Source organism: Argopecten irradians, chromosome 5, assembly GCF_041381155.1.
Source record: "Argopecten irradians isolate NY chromosome 5, Ai_NY, whole genome shotgun sequence".
NCBI lineage: Eukaryota > Metazoa > Mollusca > Bivalvia > Pectinida > Pectinidae > Argopecten > Argopecten irradians.
The window spans coordinates 17,377,349-17,403,937 of record NC_091138.1 but is presented as its reverse complement, the minus strand read 5'-3'; the positions used below and the strand labels follow the sequence as shown (position 1 = coordinate 17,403,937).

Below are 26,589 nucleotides of genomic sequence, written 5' to 3'. Positions count from 1 at the left end.
TGGTGTTTGGGGGGTCCGGGGGTCTCCCCCGCGGGAAAAATTAAGATTTAGAATGGCTGAGATTAGTTTTATGATGTATTTAATGAATTTGTGAGTACCGAAGGCGTGAGATTTTGTTGTTTTTGGGTCCTGGGTTCTTCCCCGGGGACAAAAATTAAGATTTAAAATAGCTGAGATGAGTTTTACGATGTATTTTGATGAATCTGCGAGCTCCGAAGGCGCGAGATTTTGTTGTTTGGGGGATCTGGAGTCTCCCTCGAGAAAAAATATTACGATTTGAAATGGCTGAGATGAGTTTTACAATGTATTTTGCTGATTTTAAAGCGTTCTTAACACGGTAATTTTTCGATTTAAAGTTACCTGCATTTAGAAATGATAATTGTGAGCTCGTCATATCATTATGCAACCCTGGTAACTTTGGTGTCTTCCAGTCTAGCCAACTTTTGGGATTTTAGGTGAGAAACAGGTAGGGTAAAAGGTTGGCCAGGGTGGAATAGGTGTGTTTGACTAAAACAACACTAGTTCTGCTGTCACAGCACTGACAGCACAGGTAAACATCAGGGAAAACCATATCCTAGTAGATATTCATTAGATGTCGATATTTGATTAAGAATGATAAAATGTTGGTTTATGTTGGTTTCTAATAAAATAAATTATCAAGCCGTACATGTTTGTATAAACTGATGTATTAACTTCAAGAAACAGAACAAATGCTATTCAAATGGATCATTTTGATCAAAAATATTTTTATATCAAAAAAATGGTGTAACACACACTGTATTAACTATTTAATTAAAGAACGAAGTTTAACAAAAACCGTTAACAACAGTACCATACATTGTACCTCTTGTCACACCTTTAGTGTGTCTGAGTGAGATTTAGATCGAAACATTTATCATTATACAGAAATATTCCAATCTGTCAATTAACTACGATTGAATTGAAACATAAGGATTGAAAAAAAGGAAAAGTGTTCCATCTTATATCAATAAAGATGTATAACCGCGTAGTTTAGCTACACTGAAAGGTATTATAATATTAAGTATCACCAGTATCTTGCGACGCGTCATTATTGCTGTATATGTATATACATGTATTATGTTTCCTCATTCAAATAAGTTGTAAAAAAAATTAAAAAATAAGTACATTATCTAAATACAGTGCTGTGAACAGTAGAATCAAATCTTACAATAAATATAGGTAAGTGACTACTTTTAAAGTTAAATGTGCCGTAACTGGGCGAAAATTTTGGCATGTTGATTTTTCTTCGCTAATCTATTGAAAATCATCAGCTTTGATTAATCAAGCCGTGAAAATCATTCAAATGGCTTCAAATGCCTTATAAACGTTAGTTACAACACAGAAATTATGTACTGGAAAATTGTTGTTGTTTATGCCTTATGTATATTTAGATGTAAACTTTCCTGCAGAAATCACTTTATAATTACTAATAACATTGTAAAAATGTGAAATGAAATTGTAGACCACAATTTGGTTTCATGGTCTGACCGTAGGTACTCATATAATGATTTTTAACAGTCTGCTCTTATTTATAGTTGTGAAATTAAAACCAATGCATTGAAAGTAATGTAATTTTCAAAATGTTAATAACTTTTGGTGATGAATAACATATTAAAAGCTTATCTTGATTCGTGAGTATGAAAAATACGGCACATATAACTTTAACTTGAACATAATTCATTTCCTGATGGTCACTCAGGTATGACCAAGTCTGACCAAGGTGTGAAAACGGGAAAGTTGGCCAGACTGGAATGATGTTCACTTGAAAGGTTGGCTAGACTGGAATGAACCTTTACTATCTGCTCCTGTTCACATTCCTGTTGGCACATTGTTGTATAACTCAAAGTAATAATGACATATAAACAAATTAATCTTTTAAGAAGCATTTTTTGAAATAGTATAATCCCTTGATGGACATTTTTAGTCTAGTTCGTGTGTATTGAATTTTCATTATTAAAGGTTTGAACATTACGTGCTTGAACGTTTTAGGAAACGCGCCGCGCAGCGGAAAATTTTCTAAAATTAAGTACAAAAATGTGCATGAGGACCTTTTTTTCTTTTAAATGTTCATTTTTAGAACATTTCACTCGGCGAAAAAGAGGGGGGGGGGGGCAAAAAGACATGTTTGCCCCCCTCAACGCTGGGCCCCCGCTTCCTACGCCCCTGGTTAAGATTGCTCAAAAGTTTAATGTTATACCTATGTCGAAATAGGCTTTTTTTCGCTCTCACGACAGTGATGTTTGGTTTTAAACTGTGTTCAAGTAAAAAAATTACCAAGAGGTGGTGTAATATTGGGTTAAAAATCTCATTTTTTTCAATTTTTCAAAAACGAATTTTGTTAACATTGTTTTTACAGGCTCACAAAACCATAAAAAGCAGATTTGTCCAAAAATGAACTCAGCATAACAATTGCAAATGTTGTGTAGATTATACATATGTATACTTTTGTATAGGTTTTATGCAAGGTTAAAAAGTTGTGTGTACAAAATAAAAGACTGCATTTTATTTTGCTGAATTTTTCAAATCTACTGTACTGCTACCACAATAGCAATAAACAACTCTTCTTCGTGATTAAGGTTAAGATTTTTTTAATTTGTATTCCTAAAGATCGTTTCCTGTGTATTTTTTTTATTATCCTCAAACCTATTTTATCTTTTTAATTATATAAAGGAATGAACTTTATCATGTTTGCGTCGATACCATAAACTAACACGAAGTTTGAGTCAAGAACAAATATCGCTCTTTCACTGAATTATTTCAATTGAACTAAAAGGTAGATATTAAAAAAATAATAGTTGATTACTACATATATTGTTATTTACCTTTACACACTTGACATTATTGCAATGCTCATAAATGGGGTTGCCAAGTGGTTAAGATGTCTCGACACACTTACACAAGTCCTCCAACTCTGGGTCGCGAATTCGAATCCTATGTGGGTCAGTTGCCAGGTACTGTACTAACCACTGGAAGGTGTTTTTTCTCCGGGTACTCCGGCTTTCCATCACCAATAAAATCCGACACGTCCTTTCATGACCCTGGCTGTTAACAGGACGTTAGACTAATAAACCCTATATGCTCATAAATTATACATCCTACGGAAAAACAAACAAAATGAGTGTTTTGTGTTGGTTTTTCCCCCCCGGAAATTTGAGATTATTCATTGTAGATAGCCAGATTCTTTATGTGTTTTTAAGTAATTGATTCCAAGTCGGATGTGTTTGTTTATTGAGTCTACAACTGTCAAAAATATTTTGTTTGAAACATCAACAGAAAAGAAAAAAACATTTGATTGGTTATAAATAATAAAGGCGATTTTACATAAGAGGAAAGAAACGGAAACATTAAAAAAAATTCTTAAGAACTGCAACAAAACATGGCTGATATAGAATTGACCATGACTTAGATAAAAACTGTAAACATTACATATATCTTATGTAATGATTGGGGATTACATAATGTTGTGAAAGAATACAGTCAGGATTAATTGATGATAGATTCTGTGCCTCAGCTTCGCCGTTAAACAACATGACCAAATAAACACGCTACCACTATTAGATGTACCTCCTTATAAGTACCCAGGTAAGTCAGGTAGATAGTGGCTTTATTGACGTCTCAGGTAAGATAAAAGGGATCGCGTCTGGACTTAATTAAATTCGCCTTTTGATTGGCAGTGAATAATTAATGAGACCGAGGCAGCAGGTAAGCGAATTCCCAGGATAACATGTACAAGTAGACCTCGGTCTTAATGAAATCGATCCTGGCTCCAGCACCATCAATTTTTCATGTTATTTATTGTAGTGTGGGTCTGTTTTTGGTCAATCTGACTTTAGCTACCTATATGTCCGTTACTTACCTGAGATAGCCCAGAAAGAAAGGTGACTTGGCGGCATAAGGACCGTACAACCTTACCTACTGGGTATGGTCAAAACGGCAAAATTTATGAAAACCATAGTTTTCTTCGTTATCTTTACGGGTACGTATTCGCATTACTTCCGACATAATATATTTGTTTGGATGTTTTTTATTTATAATATCCATATGTCTTCCCGATTTTACTACTATATACGACTTTTGCGCTTTACATTTGAATAATTTTGATTTGAAATTTACAAATTTTGAAGTTACGGAAGTCTCCTACTTTCCTTATTTATATGACAAGCACGGCAGACGTGTCTCGAATGATGATTTAAAGACAATTAACATGACAACAATTATAAAAACTTTCAAATATTTTATTGTAATTCTCATTTTTTAATTGAAAACAACGCTCATTCTTTCCAGGGATTGCGTATGGTGTATCCGAAGACATTGTTAAACTACATTATTTCGAGAATGAGACATTGACGATATCGGAGAGCGGCCCTCAGCTGGGCTCTTATGCCCATCTGGGGGTGCATCCACACTGGTGCCTCGGCAACATCCACGAATGTCGTCACGGAATCACAGTCGACTTCTGGATAAATGCCGTTCCCGTCACAGAGGACGCACCGGAAATAGTACTGTTAACTTCCGGCGGAAACTTCTATTTTTCCGACGGACTGTATCTTTTACAGCGGTTCGGAGATCAGTATGAATTTGGAGTTTCTAAAAACGAACTTGTTTGGAAAGTTAATTTCCGTCTATTCGCGGACACATGGGTCAAAATTCATGCCGAGTGGGACGTAACAAATGGTTTGACACTTGTCGTCGACAGTACCGAATGGGTTCAGAAGACACCGGAAACCAGAGATTACTTTCCGGGCGCCTTTGACGGTTTTGTCGAGGTTGTCGTCGGAACCACGAATGATGGTATGATTATCGATGTGGATGAACTGTTTAAGATACGGAACATCGTAATCCACGATCAACGGATCAACTCAACCACGGAAAACGCTGTTTTTGGTGAGTGTTTATGTTTTTTTAATATAAAATCGATATCAAACATCATTAACATAATTACAGCTAATTAGATTCAAAACACTGCATTAAAGTAAGTCTAAGTTATTGAAATTAAGGTATTGAAAAACAAAATCCAAACATTTTATGGATACACCCTAATATAATATATTGAATAACTGTCGACAATGCCATACAAGTAGATCCTTCTTTGTCAATCTGTTTTTTCAAAAATAGTACATGTTATTCTCAAACATGTTTTGTTTGAAATAAAAGGGAAAACAGTTTTATGTCGCCCACTCTTAAATTGTCATGGGAGATTAGAAGCTTTGGAAGATGTCTGTGCATAAGTTAATTGTTTAGTAAAGAACTAAGAACAGATGCAGATTAGACTTTTCATTACATTCTGTCGGATTAAATTAGAGTGTTTGAGAATTGGTTTTATTGATAGACATGATGTACCTATATTTACCATTTGATTTTTTATCCTTATAATATCTTCTGATTACTTAGTTATTTCGACACCCGAAACCCTTTAATACGGCGGCACAGAAGTGACACGAAAAATATTTTTTTTAATATAGGACAAAAAAAAGGATTTTATGTAGGATGAAAAATATTTCACGTAAAACGTTTACGTGCTCACGTAAAACTTTTATGTAGGATGAAAAATATTTCACGTAAAACGTTTACGTGCTCACGTAAAACAGTTTGCATAAGACAAGAAATATATTTTTATGTATGGTGAAAAATATTTTTTTCTTTTACGTGCTCACGTAATAAGTTTTACGTGAGCACGTAAAAGAAAAAATATTTTTTGTCTTACATTAAAAAACATTTTTCGTCCTACATTAAAAAAAAACATTTTTCGTCCTACATAGAAAAAATATTTTTCACCATACATAAAAAAATATTTCTTGTCTTACACAAAGTGTTTTACGTGAGCACGTAAACGTTTTACGTGCTCACGTAATAAGTTTTACGTGAGCACGTAAAAGAAAAAAATATTTTCCACTCTACACAAAATATATATTTTTTGTCCTACATTAAAAAAAATATTTTTCTTGTCACTTCTGTGCCGCCGTACTTTTAACTTTGACCTGTAAATAATTAACATTTAGTGTTTGACCCCTCAGCACTGACTATCTGTCAAAATTTTACGAACATTCCATCACTTCAAAAATTTCCTTAATTTAAAAATCCACATAGAATGGCTTTACAGAAGTTAAAGTGCTCTCCCTAAATCTTCAACCCCTCACCCCTTATTATTTGTTAACTTTGGTCCTGTAATCTCTATTTTGAATTCCACCCTTCACCTCAAATGTCCGGTTTGTTTTATCTTTACCTTTAGTTACTTTTAAAAGTTTGTATTTGGACCCCCTAACTTCGCCCGGATGCATTTTTTTTTTACTTTTAGTCTAATTCTTATCTATAACTATATAATGAATATTCTGGAGTCCAAGAGTTGTGAGACGATCTGATTTAACACCCAGAGTTACCGTATCTTGGCCCTATCGGAACTAACCAGACGAATGAGTGTGAGCAGTCTCATTATGCCAGATTTTAATTATCGAGTGTTGGCTGCCATCCCGAGTACTCGCTAGTGATGGTGGGGTTGCTATGGTAACACTACCGCATTACGTCAGTCGTTTACTGGACCAAAGTCTTGAGTATAAATCAATAGAATATAGACAGCTAAACAAGACTTCCGTGACGTGCTACCCTCCGGTAAATAACACCTCTGGTCCTCACTCTGATCTAACTATAAATATTTTACGGATCGAGCTTTTTCTATCCAATAAACAGGTAAAAGGTGATCGCCCAGGAAGTCCGCTTAGATACTCAGACACAAATGTTATATAAATAAGTATTTATGGTAGCTAGGTATACTGTACAGAGACTGCAGCTAGTTTGTAGAAACATTGTAAAAACAACAGAGATAGAAAATGTTGTTAAGGTCATTTTATTAATGACATTCATAAAAGTGTGACACTGTAAAAAGTGAACACATAATTATGATGTACAATGACTTATGATAATATGTTTCAACAAAGATGGGATACAAAAAATAGGCACCGATGACGGGAATATGCAGCATACATGGTAAAGTACTAAAACTGTTACAATGATATGCTGCACATGTCCGACATCATCCCATCCAAAGATTTAGCAGTCACCCAAGTTCGTAAATATCGATTTGATGAATAAATGTGGTTTTCTTTCACAAACAGACCTTTCCAACTGTTTTGGTCTGCCTTTATTTTACCAATATACGGCGTACTTTTGGGTACTGCGCTATTCGCTGGGTCCTCTTTTGGAAAAGAGAAATACAAGGTCTACATATAGCACAGTCAATCTGTAACATCATGTAAACAAGTATATACACAACATTATAGACTATGGTATATCTCGGCAAAGAGATGGCGTTAATCACAAAAATAAGGCGAGACATTATGAAAAAGAAAGCATTGAAAACGTAATAAATGCATGGAAATTATGATTACGTTATTTAGAATGTTGTTAGTAAAATATGGTGAAGTGTGTGGTTGATATATTAAAAGGAAAAAAAAAAAAAAAAAAAAAAAACAAACGAAAACTAAGAAACAAGAACAAGACATTTTTATTGTCGAGAAAATTTCTCTTCTCGTTTGACATTGCGATATTTCTGTGACGTTTTTGTTGCAGTTGAGACCCTGGCCTACCCCGGCTGTGTTCCAGAGACAGCGGATATTGGAAACTCTACTTCTGTCGATGTATCAGGTACTGAAAATCCAGTGGAGGCATGCCGTAGTATGTGTAACCTGGCGATGGCGCTCATAAAGACCAATACTTTATGCTCATGTGCCACCCGTGATGTGCTATCACAAATTGATACCCGGAATGGCTCGTGTGACAGCGACGCGGTGTGGCTAGTGTATAGCTCTTCCGGTGTAAAGAACGACAACCCGTACTCGATGGCGATGAACGTGAGGACGTTACAGACGAGAGATTACGTAAAACCTCTGGAGACCGTGGTTATTGAGATCAAGCCTAACCACATAGCACAGACAGACTATGAAGTAGATTGTGGGGACGGCGTTAGATTCACCACCGACAAGACTTCAATCGACTACTACTGGGTATCGGAGGGCGTACATAACATCACAGTCCGATCCCATGTAGGCATTCTGTTCTTCGAGTCTAACTTCGTCTTTGAGGTGCGAGACGTAGATGAGGGCACGGGTCCTGAGATGGTTGTTTTGTTCGGTTCCCATGACGAGACACAGCAATACCACGGCTCGTTCGACTTGTTCCTTACAGACAACACCAGCATCTCAAAGTGTGACGTAGACTTCGGTGACAGTAATCCCCTCAGATTCGACTTCACTCAATATTTTCACCACGAAGAGTTTGAATACGTTTTTAACACGTTTGGACAGTATATAGTATCAGCACATTGTAAGAATGACTATGGATTCGATTCTAGTTCCTTGATGTTCCTTTCTAAGCGTTTTGACGTACCGTTCTCGTACAAAGTCCTTGGTGACGCGTTTGATGTTCCACTGACAGGCGGACAATCGTTTGTGACGGATATTGCAGTCGTCCGTAACTATGAAAACCCATTGGATGTTCAAAAGTCAGACAAAAACATAACAGTACCGCCAACACTCCTAAAACCATTTGAAAACATCATTTCGTTACAGCGTAACGGTGAAATATTTCACGAAACTATATTTTTCGTGGAAAACGTTCCGGCTAACGCCTCAATATTGCCTGATTACAGAGAGGGGGCATGGAACCTTACCACCAACATCTCCATTGTTGTGCCCCCAGGTAATAACATGTTTGTCACCTGCACATTCGGGCTCGGGGAGGAAGTATCCTTTTATATTTACGAAGCCACTGAACCCGTTACATTTCCATTCGAGGTTGAGTACGAGAACCTTGGGTATTATCCATTACACGCCATCGTCTCTAACGACCTGGGAAGAACGGAAGTGGATGACCTGATATCAGTAGAAGTCCCTATCGTGTCCATCTCACTCACGGTCAGTAACATCACAAACAAAGACGAGCCAGTCATCCTTAGGGTCGACCTTAACGACGGCTTTGACGGCCCGGATAAAGTCATCTTCGAGATCGACCACGACGATGGGAGCACTCTTCAGTATAGTTACAGGAGTCCATCTAGATACTTTACTCAGTACAACAACAGCTATATCTATAAAGACTGGGGCATTTACACAATCTGCGTTTCGGCGGCTAACAGCATCAGTCGGGTAATGGACTGTATTCTAGTCCAGGTCGGTCAGAACATCACCTACATGGACCTACAAACAAAAACCATTGGTAGAGTCAGAACCGGTGAGTACGCTGAAGTAAACATCACCGTTCTCACCGGAAGTGACATCTCATACTACGTAGACTTCGGAGATGACCAGCCATTCACATTTTATGGTCGCGACATCATACTAACAAATGATACAGGACAGACCGAACAGTTAAGACGAAGACGCCAAACTGATGACATGCAGATAGATACTAACGACAATATCACTGTAGTCGTTACAACAGTACTACCAAGTTACAACGACAGTAGTGATGACCAGGAGGACGAGTCCAAGCCAAGATCTTTGGCTGTAAGGAACTGCGACTGTGTCGTCACTGTCCGACACTTGTACTTCACTGCCGGCTACTATGAGGTGAAAGCTAATATATCTAACGTCTTTTCCTCGGCCAGCGCCGTGCTGTGTCCCTTCATCATCGTAGACGACAGTGACGATACCATTTGTGGTGACACTGCCATAGAGATGCCTGGTTACCATACGTCACGTGAAAACCCGTATGTTCATATCCGCTCAACACAGATTGACATCGACGTACAGGCCCAGACACCCAACTGCGGAGGTAATGGGTTCGAGTACACATGGAAGGCTGTCAACATCGTCGACGGTCTAGAAGTACCTTATGTTGACTTATGTACACTTGAACAACAGAACAACGTATTCAGCATCCCACCAGTGTCTCTGGCATTTGGACTCTACAGGCTGGTGACAACCGTGTCTCCCGTAGGATACAAACGTAAAGCCAGTAACAAGGAGATCTTCATCCAGATCATACCATCCAATCCTATTGCTACTTTTACGGGAGAGGAAACAGAAACGTTTTTCTCGAACGGAATACTCACGCTGGACTTCAAGGGATCCCACGACCCTGATCTTACTTCAAACGCTAGACAAGGAGTGGAGTTTGATCTAATATGTTTCCAGAAGGAGGCGTACGACTCTGTTGGAACACAGACATTAGAAAACTTCCTAGAAAGCAATACAACTCAGCTTCTGATCGAAGACGTCATATACGAGTCGGAAACAATGAACCCTTTGCGGATCTATCAGTACGACAACTGTCTCTCGGACCTAGACGAATTCATGAATAGAATTATTATCTCTAATGGCGTTATCACGACTTCCACCTCCTACTTCGTTGCCACGGAGACAGTATTTTCGCTGATAGTATCCAAGGAAGGTCGCTTTAGCACGGTCAGCAAGGTAATACGTATGGAGTATGACAACTTTGAGGAACAGATGAACATGCTAGCTAACGCTGCTAACCTGAAGGATACAGGGAAAGCTCTCGATATTGTCAACAAGATCGGAACTGGCGGCTCGGTTAGTACTCCCTCATTATGATAAATATTGATAAGTTTGTCAGTTACAATACAATAAGGATGGGACAAAGGAATAATCACATTTCCATCACACCAATATCAATATAAGAATTGCTAATGCCAACTGTAAATAAGTGTATATCTCAATTGTCAAATGAGAAGTGAAAATGTTAATGCTACATGTAGGTTTGTGGTATTGATGCGTTAGTGATATCTGTGCACTTGTCTTACAGAGAGGAAACGACTCGGAGGCTCAAGAACAACAAGATCAGGTAAGTGTGACAGTAACGTAAAGAGTTGCTGTTTTATTATGATTCAATGATTCATACTTTTTCGCCAATTCCATTTGATTCAATTTGATACTAAATCTAGTAGAAACTACGAATCTAAAAGATCGACTTTTAGATGGTCAAGTCGTCATGGAATGGGTCACTTTGCTATGACATAGTCTTTGCTGACCGGGCTGACATTTTCATTGCATTTCTGCTATCTCTTCTTTCTCTTTTGCACCTCACTATGCAAACCTACAATAGATAATAGAAAACTACTGAAGGAATAAGGACTTATTTATAGCCTTGGGTGAGAATGCTGACATCGCTAATAATTTGAGTGGCCTTTTATATTTTTTGTTAAAAGATTCAGCTCTGATCACGTTGGTCAAGGTGATATTTTAATGCTCAATGTCATTGGTAATATTTACTGTTGAAGAAGCTAGCACTGACCGTGGTAGTCAAGGTGATATTTCAATATTATTGGTACGTGTACTATTTATTTTTACAGCTGAAGGAGCTAGCACTGACCGTGGTAGCAGCCGTTACGAACTATGCTACCAGTACTGACCAGGTGAATCGAGTTGTGAGCACCTGCTCCGTGTTCACCGCGGACAAGTCGACAGACAAAGCGCGGGTAAGATGCAGATCCATTTTTCTACCCTTTGTTTATCACTGCACTGGCTCTGAACGTAATTGTTCTGATAAAGTAGTCATTTAGCAACCTAGACTCTAGTTGGAGGAATGTCAATATTTTCCTAATTAAGATACAGAACAAGATAATTCCAACAAATGTCCTTTCTCTAATGAAGCAGTAATGGCAGTCTCTGTCTAATGTTTGTTTTCCTTTTGTGAAAGGAAAAAGCTGCTGGAGCTATCAACAGCACCGGTGACCTGATTAAGACGAAATTCGCCAACCAGGATAACGCCGCACTGGAGTCGACTCTTGGAGGTACATGTATAACTGTAACAGTAAGAATATGTATAATATTCGGACGTAAAGATGAATATCGGGCAAGTCATGCATTTATTCCTAAAATATTACTTTTACGCTTATTTTTTCAAGTTAAACTCAAAAGGAAGAACATAAACAATATAATCTAAGCACGTTTCTTTTTGAATTCAGACCAAGTTAACACATTAAGTAACGTCGCACCCAGTGGAGAAGCAGAAAAGAAAGAAGAGAAGAAAGCACTGCGATGCAAACGTCGAGCAAACCCTGACGCACCAGACGAGGATATCGAGTCGGCGACTAGCTACGAGGCCCTTGTGAAGAGAAAGAACCTGATTTCTAACCCCATTCTGCGTGATTTGTACGACTTTCTGTTTCATCATTACGCAGAGTTCAGAACTGCCGTTCGACACAGGATCGACAATGTCAAGCTCCCAAAAGATGTTTTAAAAGAGGAACCCACCAATCTTTTCCTTCGGCTCGGATTGGAATGGGATCCATTCGATATTCAAAACGTCATTCTGGATCCCTGTGAGATTGAATTAGAGCTATCTATCGCACGAACAAAGGAGGCGGTAAGTAATATGGCTATAAATTACAATTGATGAAAGGGGCCGTCGGCTAAGTATTTAGCGTTTTCCTTAATATGTCCATGGAATAACAATACGTGATTAGATTTTAATAAAACACAAACATAGATATTTATATTCTTTTGCAACATATTATCACCTGATCTTCGACTCTGTGTTGCGAGCTTGACATTATATCCACATGGGATAGTTGTCATTAATGTCATAGGTCGATGATATTTTGAGGGTTCTCTGACTTTCCTTCTTCTAAATATAGTTAGATCGGTAAATAATCTCAATTAATGACTACAATGTATATAACAAAAAAATGATTTCAGTGATTTCGACCAACCATATTTTACGGATTAAATCAGTTTCATTCGAATTGATAATAAAAAAACTAACACTGTTTATTGCACTTCCAGGATAAGCTAGTACAGGCCGGCAGTGCTGGGGCAGTGTCCTCCATGTCTGGTCTTGTTCTTAACAACTTCGAAAAAGAGCGGTGTCGACGTCGGCGTCGGCGTAGGAGTGGAATAAATACAGATGATGAAAAACCTCTGTCGATGACGGTTAAAAGCTCGAAAATTCGAGTCTCGATCAAAATAGCAGGTAATTGTACATTTCAAATACTTCATATTAGTTACATATGAATTCCATTTATTTTGCTAATTAAATAAAATGGGTTTAGAGTGTTTAGAATTTTATAATAGAAAAGTTCATAAGAGCGCAAAATTATTTCGGTAAAGAAACTAACCTCGACGTCTAGGCCTCCAAAAGGAAAATGATGATAAAAAAAACAACGTTTAATTGGCTACCTTTTATGGTTAGGTGACAAACTATATAGTGTGTTCTTTATCATAAACATTTGAATCGTGTCGTTGTTTTTCAGAAAGCTGATAATAACTTGTTTTGTAGTAATTATCACTCGTTCATTGATTGTATTTGACAACAATTAATGTTCATGGCGAATCTCGAATACCTCTGTACAAATATTATCTTCAATATTGCAGACAAAAGTTAATCTGAATATTTAAGGATTAATATTAAGGTTGCATTGTCGTTGAAAAGCCTTCAACCAATTTTCAAAAAAATAATAAACACAACCCTCCACTGTCGTTCATAAATTCATAACCCTCTATCAAAACTGGTCACACACAACCCATTACCACTGTCATCATTAGTCACACACAACCCACTACCACTATCATCATTAGTCACACACAACCCACTACCACTATCATCATTGGTCACAATCAACCCACTACCACTATCATCATTAGTCACACACAACCCACTACCACTATCATCATTGGTCACATACAACCCACTACCACTGTCATCATTAGTCACACACAACCCACTACCACTATCATCATTGGTCACACACAACCCACTACCACTATCATCATTAGTCCCATACAACCCACTACCACTATCATCATTGGTCACACACAATCCACTACCACTATCATCATTGGTCACACACAACCCACTACCACTATCATCATTGGTCACACACAACCCACTTCCACTGTCATCATTGGTCACATTGGTCCCACACTACCACTATCATCATTAGTCCCACACAACCCACTACCACTATCATCATTAGTCCCACACAACCCACTACCACTATCATCATTAGTCACACACAACCCACTGCCACTATCATCATTAGTCACACACAACCCACTACCACTATCATCATTGGTCCCACACAACCCACTACCACTATTATCATTGGTCACACACAACCCACTACCACTATCATTATTAGTCCCACACAACCCACTACCACTATCATCATTGGTCCCACACAACCCACTACCACTATCATCATTGGTCACACACACCTCACTACCACTGTCATAATTAGTCACACACACCTCACTACCACTGTCATCACTGGTCACACACCTCACTACCACTATCATCATTAGTCCCACACAACCCACTACCACTATCATCATTGGTCACAATCAACCCACTACCACTATGATCATTGGTCACACACACCTCACTACCACTGTCATCATTATTCCCACACAACCCACTACCACTATCATCATTGGTCACAATCAACCCACTACCACTATCATCATTGGTCACACACACACCTCACTACCACTGTCATCATTGGTCCCACACAACCCACTACCACTATCATCATTGGTCACAATCAACCCACTACCACTATCATCATTGGTCACACACAACCCACTGGCACTATCATCACTGGTCCCACACAACCCACTACCACTATCATCATTGGTCACACACACCTCACTACCACTGTCATAATTAGTCACACACACCTCACTACCACTGTCATCACTGGTCACACACCTCACTACCACTATCATCATTAGTCCCACACAACCCACTACCACTATCATCATTGGTCACAATCAACCCACTACCACTATGATCATTGGTCACACACACCTCACTACCACTGTCATCATTATTCCCACACAACCCACTACCACTATCATCATTGGTCACAATCAACCCACTACCACTATCATCATTGGTCACACACACACCTCACTACCACTGTCATCATTGGTCCCACACAACCCACTACCACTATCATCATTGGTCATAATCAACCCACTACCACTATCATCATTGGTCACACACAACCCACTGGCACTATCATCACTGGTCACACACAACCCACTACCACTATCATCATTAGTCCCACACAACCCACTACCACTATCATCATTAGTCCCACACAACCCATTTTGACTATCAGCATTGTTCACAAAGACCAATACAAGTGGTATGTATCACAATCTACTTAGATCACTATCCTGTGCGCTACAACCATATTACAATATTAGTTTTACAAGTAAACATCGAAATCATAATGAGTGAACTGCATCGTCAAACATCATGACATCTCAGCCTATCGTCATCACTTACGTCATTACAAACCATCAACGCCGTCTCCATGACTACGCAATCAAAGTAGTTACGTGTATCTGTTCCTTTCAGCATGACATCACTAACCCTGTCGAAACGAGAATTTCGATTCGAAACATGCTATAAATGATTGCATAATCACAATTATTTTTTAACAGAGGAAGGCTCGGCTGCAAGTAAAGTGGCGAGGAAGAAAAGAAAGAAGAGATCTGTAGATCCATGCAGCGTGCATGATGCAGAATATGACGCCGAACTTGCTGCAGCGTCTACAGTTAGTCCAGTGGGAGTGGTTACTCCGGTGAACACTGGGACAAGTCCAGGAGCCACAGCATATTCACCCACAGCGAGGATGACTGGTGGTACGACCAGTACAGCGGCTGTTATGAATGGCCATGATGGCGTTACAGAAGGAGACGAAGTAGGGAGATTGAGATATACCACACAAATGAACGTTGGAGGCGGAGACTCTGTTATCGTCGACTCGGACGGATTTATATCTACTTTGCCGAGTGTGGGATCTGAGTCGAATGGAGGCACAGGGACGAATAGTGGAACAAATACAGGCGGTACAGAATCCGGGTCTAGTGGCGGTACGGATGGAGGAGCAGATGGTCAGACTGACACCGGGTCTAGTGGTAGTACGGACGGAGGAACAGATAGTCAGACTAATACCGGATCTAGTGGCGGAACGGTCGGAGGAACGGACGGTCAGACCGACACTGGATCCAGTGGCGGATTGGACGGAGGAACGGACGGTCAGACTGACACCGGATCAGGTAGCGGTACGGACGGAGGAACAGATGGTCAAAGTGGGACAAATGACGGTACGGAAGAAGAACAAGATTTCACAGACGAAGCAGGGACTGGATCAGTGGTAAGTTTTCCTTTAAGCAGTGATGATATGACAAAGGTGTCCCGTCTACTTTTTATCAGTTCATATATCAAATATCACTCTAGTTTAGATAGGTGACGAATACAAATTTCTATCCCAAAGAAGTCTATCTTATAATAGATATATGTCTTTTTATAACGCCGCCTATAATTTGATGAATGCAACACTCTTCAAATGCTCCATTTTTACCACGAATAGTATGATAGTGTGTTCGCTGAATTGTTCTAGTCACAATGTATGTATCTTGTTTTAGAACGCGGTGAATAAGGATAATCCATATACATACGGTTCCAACTCGGCCAGAGTCACATCGGAGGTGTCTTCTCTTAATCTTGTTGACCCAGAAACAGGAGAACCGATCAAGGTGGAGGATTCAGATGAAGAAATGCCTATTCTGATCAATTGTAAGTAAAGAGCAATTTCACATCCATAACCGAGTAATTTTACGGAATAAACCAATCCCTTTTGTGTAGAATGATATGAATGGTCTCTGTTCTTCTTTATATATTACATAGATTAGGTAATTTACATGTTCTTCAATATGCTATACTTTGAATTATTTTTTTAAACTTGTGACATCTGTGTTTGTTGAGGAATGATGATGAAACTGATACTGATTCACTGAGAGAATAATTCAGAGTGTCTTAGTTAAAATGTATGGTTTGGTAACGTTGTTATTCATAAGAAATAATAAGCATGGTAACCGAGTACTTAGTAGAAGTCATTAGAAGTCGTAACAGAGGTTCTATAACTACAGTGTTTTCAATGAGAATCATGGAAGAATTAAATATTTTGCTTGTTTTACAGCGAAGTGCGAGGTGCCAATATATAACGCTACAATCCGACAGGAACGGGGAGCAGAGCGAGTCAGTCTCTACCATTCTATAACTATGAAAAACAATGGCTCATCCCTCCACTTCCGAATAGCAGCACGCGAGAACTGGGAAATGACGAAATTCCGGATATGTCTGGTGTACAACGCGTCGACAGTCGACCCTCCGTGCATCCACGAGGCCATCATGCCCCTGGGAGAGGACGTGTTTCCAGAGATAAGAGAACAGAACTATACAGAATGGATAAATCTTCGAAATACTTACTTCCCACCTCAGAACTATACACCAACGAATGGAGACTTCACCGTGGCCGTCAGTCTCGAAAGCAAGTATTGGAGTGTTAACTGCATTCTTCACACATTACATAGTAGTGGCATTCATACAAAATAATGCAATTTCTATATTTAATGTTTGGCGAAAATTACTAAATTTTTATTTAGATGATATTATACGTGGATGTAATATCAAGTGGACATGCTATATGATGAGGGAATCAAATCACATTTGAAATTTATTGTAAGACTTGAAAATTTAATTTCTGTGTTAGAAGTTTATGATTATTTTTACTGTATCCATTACACTGTTTAAATTTTTCTTTGTACAGAGGGACACGTTGACTTCAGAGAAACCGTCACGGAGGTTGTGTATGATTATCAGTTGTGGACTTCTGGTTGTCTCTTCTGGGACGAAACCACAGAATCTTTTATAGGGAACGGCACAAGGGTAAGTCACATGATTACAACAACCGTAACAATGGTCAGGTTCTATACTAGATATGTACGAGAGAGTCCAAATCAAAGAAATATTAGCATTTGTTCATTTGCAAGCAGATATCATACATATAGAATGATTATAACATAGCAAGAAGAAAAGACAAATTGTTTTACAATACAAATCATCTAAAGAGATGGCACTAATGGAAATAAAAGCGTTAAGGAAAACAAATTCTGCTGGTTCATGAAAACACTTTTATTTGTTCTGAACAGGTGAGTAACTTGACCACTCCTGAGGTGACTGTCTGTATGACCAACCATCTGACATCATTCGGAGGAGACTTCGCTGTTCCACCAAATACTATCGACTTCACCAACGTGTGGGCGAAGTTCAAGAATCTGAATGAGAATGCAGCTGTGTTCTCCACAGTCATCGCCTTAATTGGTCTATATATCATCATTATGATATGGGCCCGGTACATGGACAAGAAGGATATACAAAAGGTAGGTTATTGCTATAGTGTCACATATGCATCTTAATGGCCAAAACACCATTTGAAAAAAAATATTGACAAACGTTTCGCGTTATTTTATAGTAAGTATTCATTTTATCATTATCCAACAATTTTGAATTGATAGAAAAAAAACCCAATGGAATACAATAAGAACAAAAGGAGACTGATGAGACATATTATTAGAACATGTAACCTGTGCATGGTGTAGTCTAATGTATGTTTTTACAGTGGGGAGCCTCACCTTTAGATGACAACCTGCCTACCGATAACTATCATTACCAAGTAACGGTACAGACAGGGGTACGCAAGCTCGCGGCGACCAAGTCTGGGGTCAGCTTTATTTTATCTGGCGAGGAGTGTGACACTGGTGTCCGGCGTATGTACGACGGAAATAGAAAGGTAGGTAAAATTCAGTATTTAACCACTTAGATTCTTGATAGAAAAGTCTTGTTGAATATTGCATCGTCTCTCCTTGTGTAGACCATCATAAGTCTCCAAAATCCTTTTAAATTTGTTCAGGTGTTCGAGCGTGGCAGCATAATGAACTACATCTTGAGTGTTGAATCCTGCCTTGGATCTCTGAATTTCTTGAGAATATGGCATGACAACACTGGAAAAGGCAAGATGAGGTCATGGTATCTAGACCAGGTGCAGGTTACGGATCTTCAAACTGGGGACAGGTGAGGGCTTAACGGTTATCTCGCTTTGTTGGCGATATTGGTAATTATGACTGACACACTTCTAATACTGTTTTTTAAAAAAAACACCGAATGGCGGCAATGTTGCTGCCAACACAAAATCGACATTTATTTCTCCACAGAAGAAATCGTGATGCTGTAATAGTTGTTTTTTGGATATTATTGAAGAGACTATTCAGACACGTGTATTCCTACACGTATTGTAATTTTCAATGTATTTTTGTCAAACACTGGTAATTTTGAGTTAGAACCGTGTCGTACCGAGTGGTTTCAATATTGTTGATCATTTTTACCATTTTCAGATACTTTTTCCTCTGTGATCGCTGGTTAGCTGTAGAGGAAGACGATGGTATGGTTGATAGGATTTTACCTGTAGCGGGGTTAGATGACTTAGCAGCATTCAAACAGCTCTTCTCGTCTTCAGTGAAGAAAAAACTGACAAATGACCATATATGGTTCTCTGTATTCTCCCGTCCTACCAGAAGTAACTTCACACGAGTACAGCGAATCTCGTGTTGTGTATCCCTACTTTTTATGACTATGATTACCAACGCGATGTGGTTCAAGTCTGAGGACAACAACGCAAACACCTCCGCCATGAAAATAGGACCAGTTTCATTCACACTTCAACAGGTAAATTACCATATTATTATATTATAACAAAACATATGAGATTATACAATATAGAACTAACATAAAATCAAATGTGTTACTTCTATGATATATTATGTGTCTTATATTTATTGGGTTATAATTTCAGGTCTTCGTTAGTTTTGCCAGCACCCTGATCGTGTTTCCTGTGAATTTCATTCTTATGACGTTCTTCCGGAAATGTCGTCCAAAGAAAAACGGCATAATGCATAAAAACCAGAATGTCCCAAAACGAGGCAAATGGAAGAGCGTATCAGCCACGCAATCGCAAACATGGAACCGTGTACCTATGAAAAGCAGATGGCAGAGATTTAAGGAAGCCATCGCCAACTTTATAAACTTTCAACGTCACAAATCCAAGTATCAGTCTGAACCGGATCCTGATGAATGTGTGAGAGAAATGAAAATCGCAGGGATACCTGATTCCGGAAAGAAAAAGAAAAGGAAGAAGAAGCCTGGGACTTTACCTCATTGGTGTATTTACATCGCGTGGGTCTGTGCGTATCATTAAGCAAACCCACATCCTATGTATGATCTATAATATTGAAAAGAAACATAATTTCATCAAACTGGCATCACACCTATCTTATGTATAAAATAAATAAATTAAATTCATGAAATGAATATTAATTTGATGTGTTTTTGTCTTGTAGTATGTTTCTTTAGCATCACGTCGTCAGGTTTCTTTACGATCCTGTACAGTATGGAATGGGGACCAGAGAAGGCCAATGAATGGCTGACAACTTTCCTCATGTCTTTCTTCCAATCTGTCATAGTGGTCCAACCCATCAAGGTGAGAAATACATATACACAATATTGTTAACCGTTTTCATGACACCATTTTTTTCTATATTAATCTAAAGTTTCCAATTTTATTTTTTGTAATAGTTCTTTAAATCAGCTAAATGTTCTTTGCAGTTGAGCTGAGGTTACTATTGATTGTTCAATTAATTATCTAATAAGTAAGTTTAATAAGTGTCTTTATACGTCACATATTTATCTCCCTTATTAGTATATATCTAATGTGAAGTAACGATTTTGTGAACGTTTCTCTATAAAATATGACGTTGCACTCATAAAAATATCAGGTAACGCACAAGGGCAGATAACTGTAATGTGCAAATACAGAATATTTTGTTTGTATCGTTTAAGTCGAAATAATCGCCTGTTTATATATAAACATATGTCTCCTCTTCTTGTACAGGTGTTCTGTCTGGTCACTTTCGTCGCCTGTATCATAAAGAAGCCTGATTTGTCTGACGAGGACCCCGGCGAGGATCTTAACAATGTTATAGCAGCTCACGACGAGGAGTTCATGGCCAAGAGTAACACGGCCATTGATGGTCAGTTAGACTCATTATTATAACCGCCATTTATTAATGACAAATTATAACTACGTTTTGTTAAAAGATATTATAGGTTTTCTATTAAATCAGGATAAACGTCGTTGGTAACATGTTTGTGTAATGTGTAAATTATTTTTGTATATTCAATGATACACAGTTATATGCAAAAAAATGTATTTGTCTAAATTTAGTAAAACCGATAAAAGGCAATAGTTATTTTAAAATATATTTGTATTGTTGAAGTATAACATCGAGGATTAGCTTCAACTTGTCATAAGTCATTAGTTAGGTATGCCTTTTCTTTAAATCATTACTTATTTACTAATTGAGCAATAGTGACGTAAGTTTATAACGATATTGTATACCAACAGAAATCGCACAAAGGAGAAAGATCCAAAACAGTGAGTTCAAACCCCCCGATATGAAAACCCTAGAAGAACAAAGACAGCTCCGGATGATGGAACTTAAGATGGAGGAGGTGGTTCGGGAGATAGGCATATATGCTCTGTTTGTACTTATTCTCTTCTTCCTGTCATATCAAACACGAGATTCGGATTCCTTCCTGATGGCTGACAACCTCAAAAGTACGCTAGGCAGTGGATTCGACAAGGTTAGTATGTCACTTGATATAGACATGCAACTACCTTCATGTAATACAACAACGATACAATAACAAATCTAGCTGGAAATGCCATCTACAAGTTCCATCAAAGCAGGTTATCAAACGATTTAATTAAAAGAGCAATTCTCTAAACAAAAACTCGAAAAGCACTCGAAAAATATTCGGTAAAAGAAAAACATAAGTATTTATCAATATCAGCAGATATATAGTGTGTTATGATAGAACGAATAGCAGTCTTTGTGTGATATCTAATATTTCTTATTTTAGTAACAAAACGGTAAAAGGAATTATTTGCTTAATGGCCGCATATTTCTCTCTTTTAAGTATATTATCAACAAATGAAAATTCACTTATTGTGTATGTAAATAAGTTCATCACAGATGTACATCGTGAAAATTGAAACATCACGAACTGTTTGAATGTTGACTAAGACGAAAATAATTCAGCACACAAAAACATCCATGTGTACAACATACATTTATTGCGTTGCTTTAGATTTCTACAGTGACTGACTATTGGAATTGGCTCGAGAATAAGCTTATTCCAAGCTTGTACGCAACACACTATCACGATGGCTCGGTAATCAAACCATGGTGGGACAAAAGATGTATAAAGGACCTAGAGGCTCGGCGGGTTGGCCTGCCCAGGTTACGACAGCTTCGAGTCAAAGAAGGTGGGATTTATAGATATTTTCTCGTATGTCATGGAAGGATTATTTCTTGCATATTGGCAGTTTCTTGATTGATATATTTGGAAATCAGATCGTGATACATATTTATGAACAGCCGTTAAGAAACACCACTAAACAACCATAGCATTGTACAGTATGACGATAGACTTCAATAATACTTCCGTATCAAATAATATGAAATTAAATGATGGCATTGCAATATTTTGTTATTCAGTCACTATTATTTTATAGTGTCTTGGTATTTGATAACTGAATAATTAGCCAATTAAAATATACCAAAGAGAAAACAAATAACGGTAATGTGTAAGTCCCAATGACAAGGTAATGAAAGTTTTTTTTTAAAAGAAGATTTTTTTAATTACGTTTTTTTTCATATATCTTCAAATGATATCAATAAACATGAATGTGTTTTATAGGACACCAATATTCGTCAAAGGTCTTATAATGTTGTACGGTTTTCTTTTAGATACGTGTGTCGTGAACCCCAAGTTAGCTACGCTAATCAAACACTGTCGAGACGAATACGGCTGGTCGGACGACGATGCGAAACATTATCTACCTGGCTGGGTGAAACCGCCAAAGGAAAACATCACAGCTTTAAAGAAAGAAAAGACACCATGGGTTTATCAAAACTCTGTACAGTTAAAAAGCGCCCCATATGTTGGAACCATATCGACATATAAGGGTGGCGGCTATGTTGCTCTGTTCGAGCGAAATGTCACCTGGACGAAACGGATCATTGAGGAGTTGAAGAGAGATGTGTGGCTTGATGTATATACCCGAGGAGTGTTCTTAGAATTCGCCGTTTACAATCCTAACATCAACTTGTTCAGTTCAGCAGTTTTACTGACAGAGTTCGTCTCATCCGGCGGAGCTGTTGCTAGGATCGAGTTCAAAGTAAGATTATTAAATAAGACGAGCTATTCTTGTCTTTCCGATGGTCTTTTTACATACTAGGGTTTAAATAATATTCTGATGTTAAGATACCTATTCAAATGTTAAGATATTGCATGAGATAATGAATCTCAATTTTCATATCTGGAATTATTTAAACATTGAATTCTACTCTACAGGTGTTCCGCTTACTGAACTACGTTGGAGGTTTCGGAATCCTGGTGTTGATATTCCAAGTTATCTACGCTATCTTCAGTCTGTATTTTTTCATACGCTGCATCAAGAAAGTACGCAAAGAAAAGATGAAGTACTTTGCCCGTTTCTGGAACCTATTGGAATTCATTCTTTTGTGCTTCTGTATTGCTGTTATAGCAATGTATGCTTTCAAACAAATCCTGTCTGAGCTGACTATGCGAGCACTGAAAGATCCCGATAAGGGTATGTATATAAAAGATTTGTCATTTTTGCAATATGTATATGTATTCGCAATCCCATTCTACTATTCTTTTTTATATCTAGTCTATGAATACATGTCTTAGTTATCGCACGTAAGAGTTACCTCAGTATTTTAACCTTAAGTAAATTGCTCCCCAAACTTGTTGATATCTTTAAATTGTAATTAATGAAGAGACTGCAACACAAAACATACAAACTTTTATCTTTACAGCCGACTACGTAAACTTCCAGTCGATGGCGATGTATGACGAACTCTTTGGTTGGATGATGGCGTGCGTTGTGTTCTTGGCTACTGTGCAGTTCCTTAAACTGCTCCAGTTTAACAAGAAAATGAACATGCTCGGAGATACTATCAAAGTGGCTACCAAAGATCTGAAGGTGTTTTCGATAGCATTCGCGTTGTATTTCTTCGCGTTTACAGCTTGTGCCCATCTTCTGTTCGGAACATCCATTCTGGCTTATTCAAGTTTGGTAGGTTCCGCTGAGTCGATGTTTGCCTTTACGCTCGGAAGTTTTGACTTTGCCGCCATGGCCGACGTAAACAAGGTTCTCGGCCCTCTCTTCTTCTTCACGTTTGTCGGTGTTGTGTACGTAGGTCTAATGAGCATGTTCTTCACCATCATTGGAGATGCATTCACAGAGGTCAAGGCTAATGTCGAGACCAGCACTAATGACTACGAAATAGTCTCCTTCATTTGGAAGAAGATCAAGGGCGTGTTGGGGTTGACATAACGTGTGTTGTATTGGAAGATCACTCCTTTACCTCTACTGAAACTACTGAAGATACTACCCAGTCATTATTGGTCATAAATATAGATAGATAGATCAACACGTAGATAAGAGATAGATATGATTGTTTTTATACAAACGACTCACTCCAGATACTTTTTCATTGTTACTGACGACTCGGCTGAGTTTTAAGCCGGGGAAAAAGAAAACAAATAAAATAATATAAAAATTTATTGTTCTTTCGTCTAATACTATTTGTTATTAAAATAATTTTCATACCTTGTATACGAACATATTTTTATCCATAAAAGCATTGGTTTATAAATCATTTTCTTGTCGAAACATATATAAAATATTTTCTCTATGCAATAGTGAACACTTGCAATTGTAGGATAATGTAAACATTTGAATTCATTTCAGGATATCTTGCATTCCCTATTTAGAGCCACAGTTTAAACAAAAGGCTTATTCCAAGCATACAATGTTTTCGTGAATTGAGATATGTCCGGTTATTTATAATACAAAATACACCATACAAGATCTTAGTCATTCACGTATATAGTACGATTCCTTAGCACATAGGTGTTGTGTCACACATGTATATATGCATCAGCAAAATTCTGTTTGGCATAATGTAAAAAAGCAAAATGATGAAAAAACTAAATCTTAAATTGGCAATTAAGCCATTTACATTTCGAAGTAATATTTATTTTTACTGCTATTTTGAAGAATTCGTGTTCTTTTTAGATCTATGAAACTAAATTTTAAAAAAAGCCTATAACATCGGTTTTATTGAGAAACAATACATGTAAGATTTTAAGGTTAGAAATAAAGCATTTGAATTTAATTGCTTTTCTTGTCTTTATAGCTTACATTACGAGGTTATGATTGATAAATGGACGTGTTTCCTTTATGCAATTGAAATATATCAATGTCTCCAAAAGCGATGAAATGTGCTATACAGTTATATAATTTGAAAATATAAATTTCTCAAGTCACATTATACGGAAAACCAAGTTTTATGTACGCTCTTGGTTTCAAGATATATTTGAGCAATAAACTAGTTGTTTATGTAAAGTACCGTATTTTTATATCGGTAAAATTTCATTACGGATTCAAGAAAATAAGAAATGGTATTAAATAAAATAAAACCCGTTTGATTTTCATTGCCATTTATTAGCCAGTATTGTAATCCAGACCACATGTATCTACATCTTTATTCTTTGATGTTGGTTATTCTAATACATTAGCAATTCGATCAGCCATTTCAATATGTCAGGATTTTTTTAGTTTTTATCCAGTCAATCCATCCGTCATTCTAATTCCCATTGTTTCAATAAATCAGCTATTGTTGTTTCAGCGGACAGTTTATCTAGATGAATACGAGTACTTATGTCCTTTGAGCAGTCCTTGGTTACACTGGCACGTCATAACAAGTAACAGTAAATATCCCAGCTGGTCTACAACAGACTATATACAAGGTTTCGGGGTAACAGGGAACAACGAATTAAGGAAAGAAAAAAACCAACAATTCATAGCTAACAGATTATTAAAAAACAGTCAGAGGGAAATGTTTAAGAATATTTTAAATGGTATATCTTACGAGTGCTAAGGTCAAATTTTCTATTTTTGAAAGTTATCAACAAAGTGGTGAACAATATACTAAACTTGAGCGGGTTCAATAAACGCTAAAGGAGACAGTACTTAGTAAACTTATAGACTGCTAATTGTGCACGGAAACAAAAAAAAAGTGAATTTAGATTTAACATAATCAACGGTTTTATATTTTTGAAACGAACTAATTGCGTTGTACATTTATAAATACCGCCATATATGAATTCCTTCAATAAGATAACAATTTTTCTTCATTTTCATGCAAGTTTGATACTAAGCTACACAGTTTTTTCACAGTAATTTTGTTGATCATTCAAGATTGATCTTCTGCCGACCGATTGTAGGGAACAGCCGTGTAAAGAGAGGAGTATCACTGCGGATAATGATTTGAGGGGATGACTGTCGTCTGCCTCCTTTCCCTTGATGAGTGTCCCGCTCTGCTTGATCAAGTTTTTCTAATCGGCTGATGATAGTATCAAGTTTACTGGCGATATTTTTCATCGAATCGTCGACTGAAGGGGGTATTTCGTCACCTTTGCCTGTAAAATAACCATGATATTAACTTTGGGTTAGCCAAAGCTTTAATAATGATAATTCACACGCTATTAAAAGGTAATTAACTTATGGTATACATTTTCAATGTATTTCATATAAAACGTGACACA

The 26,589-nt window shown here is 37.6% G+C and overlaps 2 protein-coding genes across 2 annotated transcripts in view; one reads left to right on the top strand and one right to left on the bottom strand.

Moving 5' to 3' along the window:
- The first annotated feature begins 3,857 nt into the window (after positions 1-3,857).
- Positions 3,858-25,157, top strand: LOC138323049 (uncharacterized). Its single transcript, XM_069267377.1, has 24 exons — positions 3,858-3,997; positions 4,306-4,905; positions 7,585-10,547; positions 10,780-10,818; positions 11,327-11,452; positions 11,674-11,767; positions 11,942-12,342; positions 12,762-12,948; positions 15,429-16,144; positions 16,416-16,566; positions 16,970-17,320; positions 17,600-17,718; positions 17,982-18,212; positions 18,452-18,622; positions 18,743-18,903; positions 19,224-19,554; positions 19,682-20,069; positions 20,226-20,365; positions 20,777-20,915; positions 21,290-21,528; positions 22,036-22,213; positions 22,698-23,128; positions 23,305-23,563; positions 23,793-25,157. Exons 1-24 carry the CDS (start codon positions 3,943-3,945, stop codon positions 24,311-24,313), a joined length of 8,991 nt encoding a protein of 2,996 aa, XP_069123478.1. The 5' UTR covers positions 3,858-3,942; the 3' UTR covers positions 24,314-25,157.
- LOC138324295 (polycystin-1-like protein 2) overlaps positions 24,925-26,589 on the bottom strand; it is a 28,953-nt gene continuing 27,288 nt past the window's right edge. The window contains exon 35 of the mRNA XM_069269376.1: positions 24,925-26,463. Within this exon, the coding sequence (XP_069125477.1) occupies positions 26,234-26,463 (230 nt within the window). The 3' untranslated portion in view covers positions 24,925-26,233. The remainder of the gene's footprint in view (positions 26,464-26,589) is intronic.

Coding starts and splice junctions, on each gene's coding strand:
- LOC138323049 (XM_069267377.1), top strand. CDS start 3,943: ATGGTCAAAACGGCAAAATTTATGAAAACCATAGTTTTCTTCGTTATC. Junction 16,145..16,415: donor AAGCAGGGACTGGATCAGTG/GTAAGTTTTCCT, acceptor ATCTTGTTTTAG/AACGCGGTGAATAAGGATAA. Junction 23,129..23,304: donor TTGCTAGGATCGAGTTCAAA/GTAAGATTATTA, acceptor TCTACTCTACAG/GTGTTCCGCTTACTGAACTA.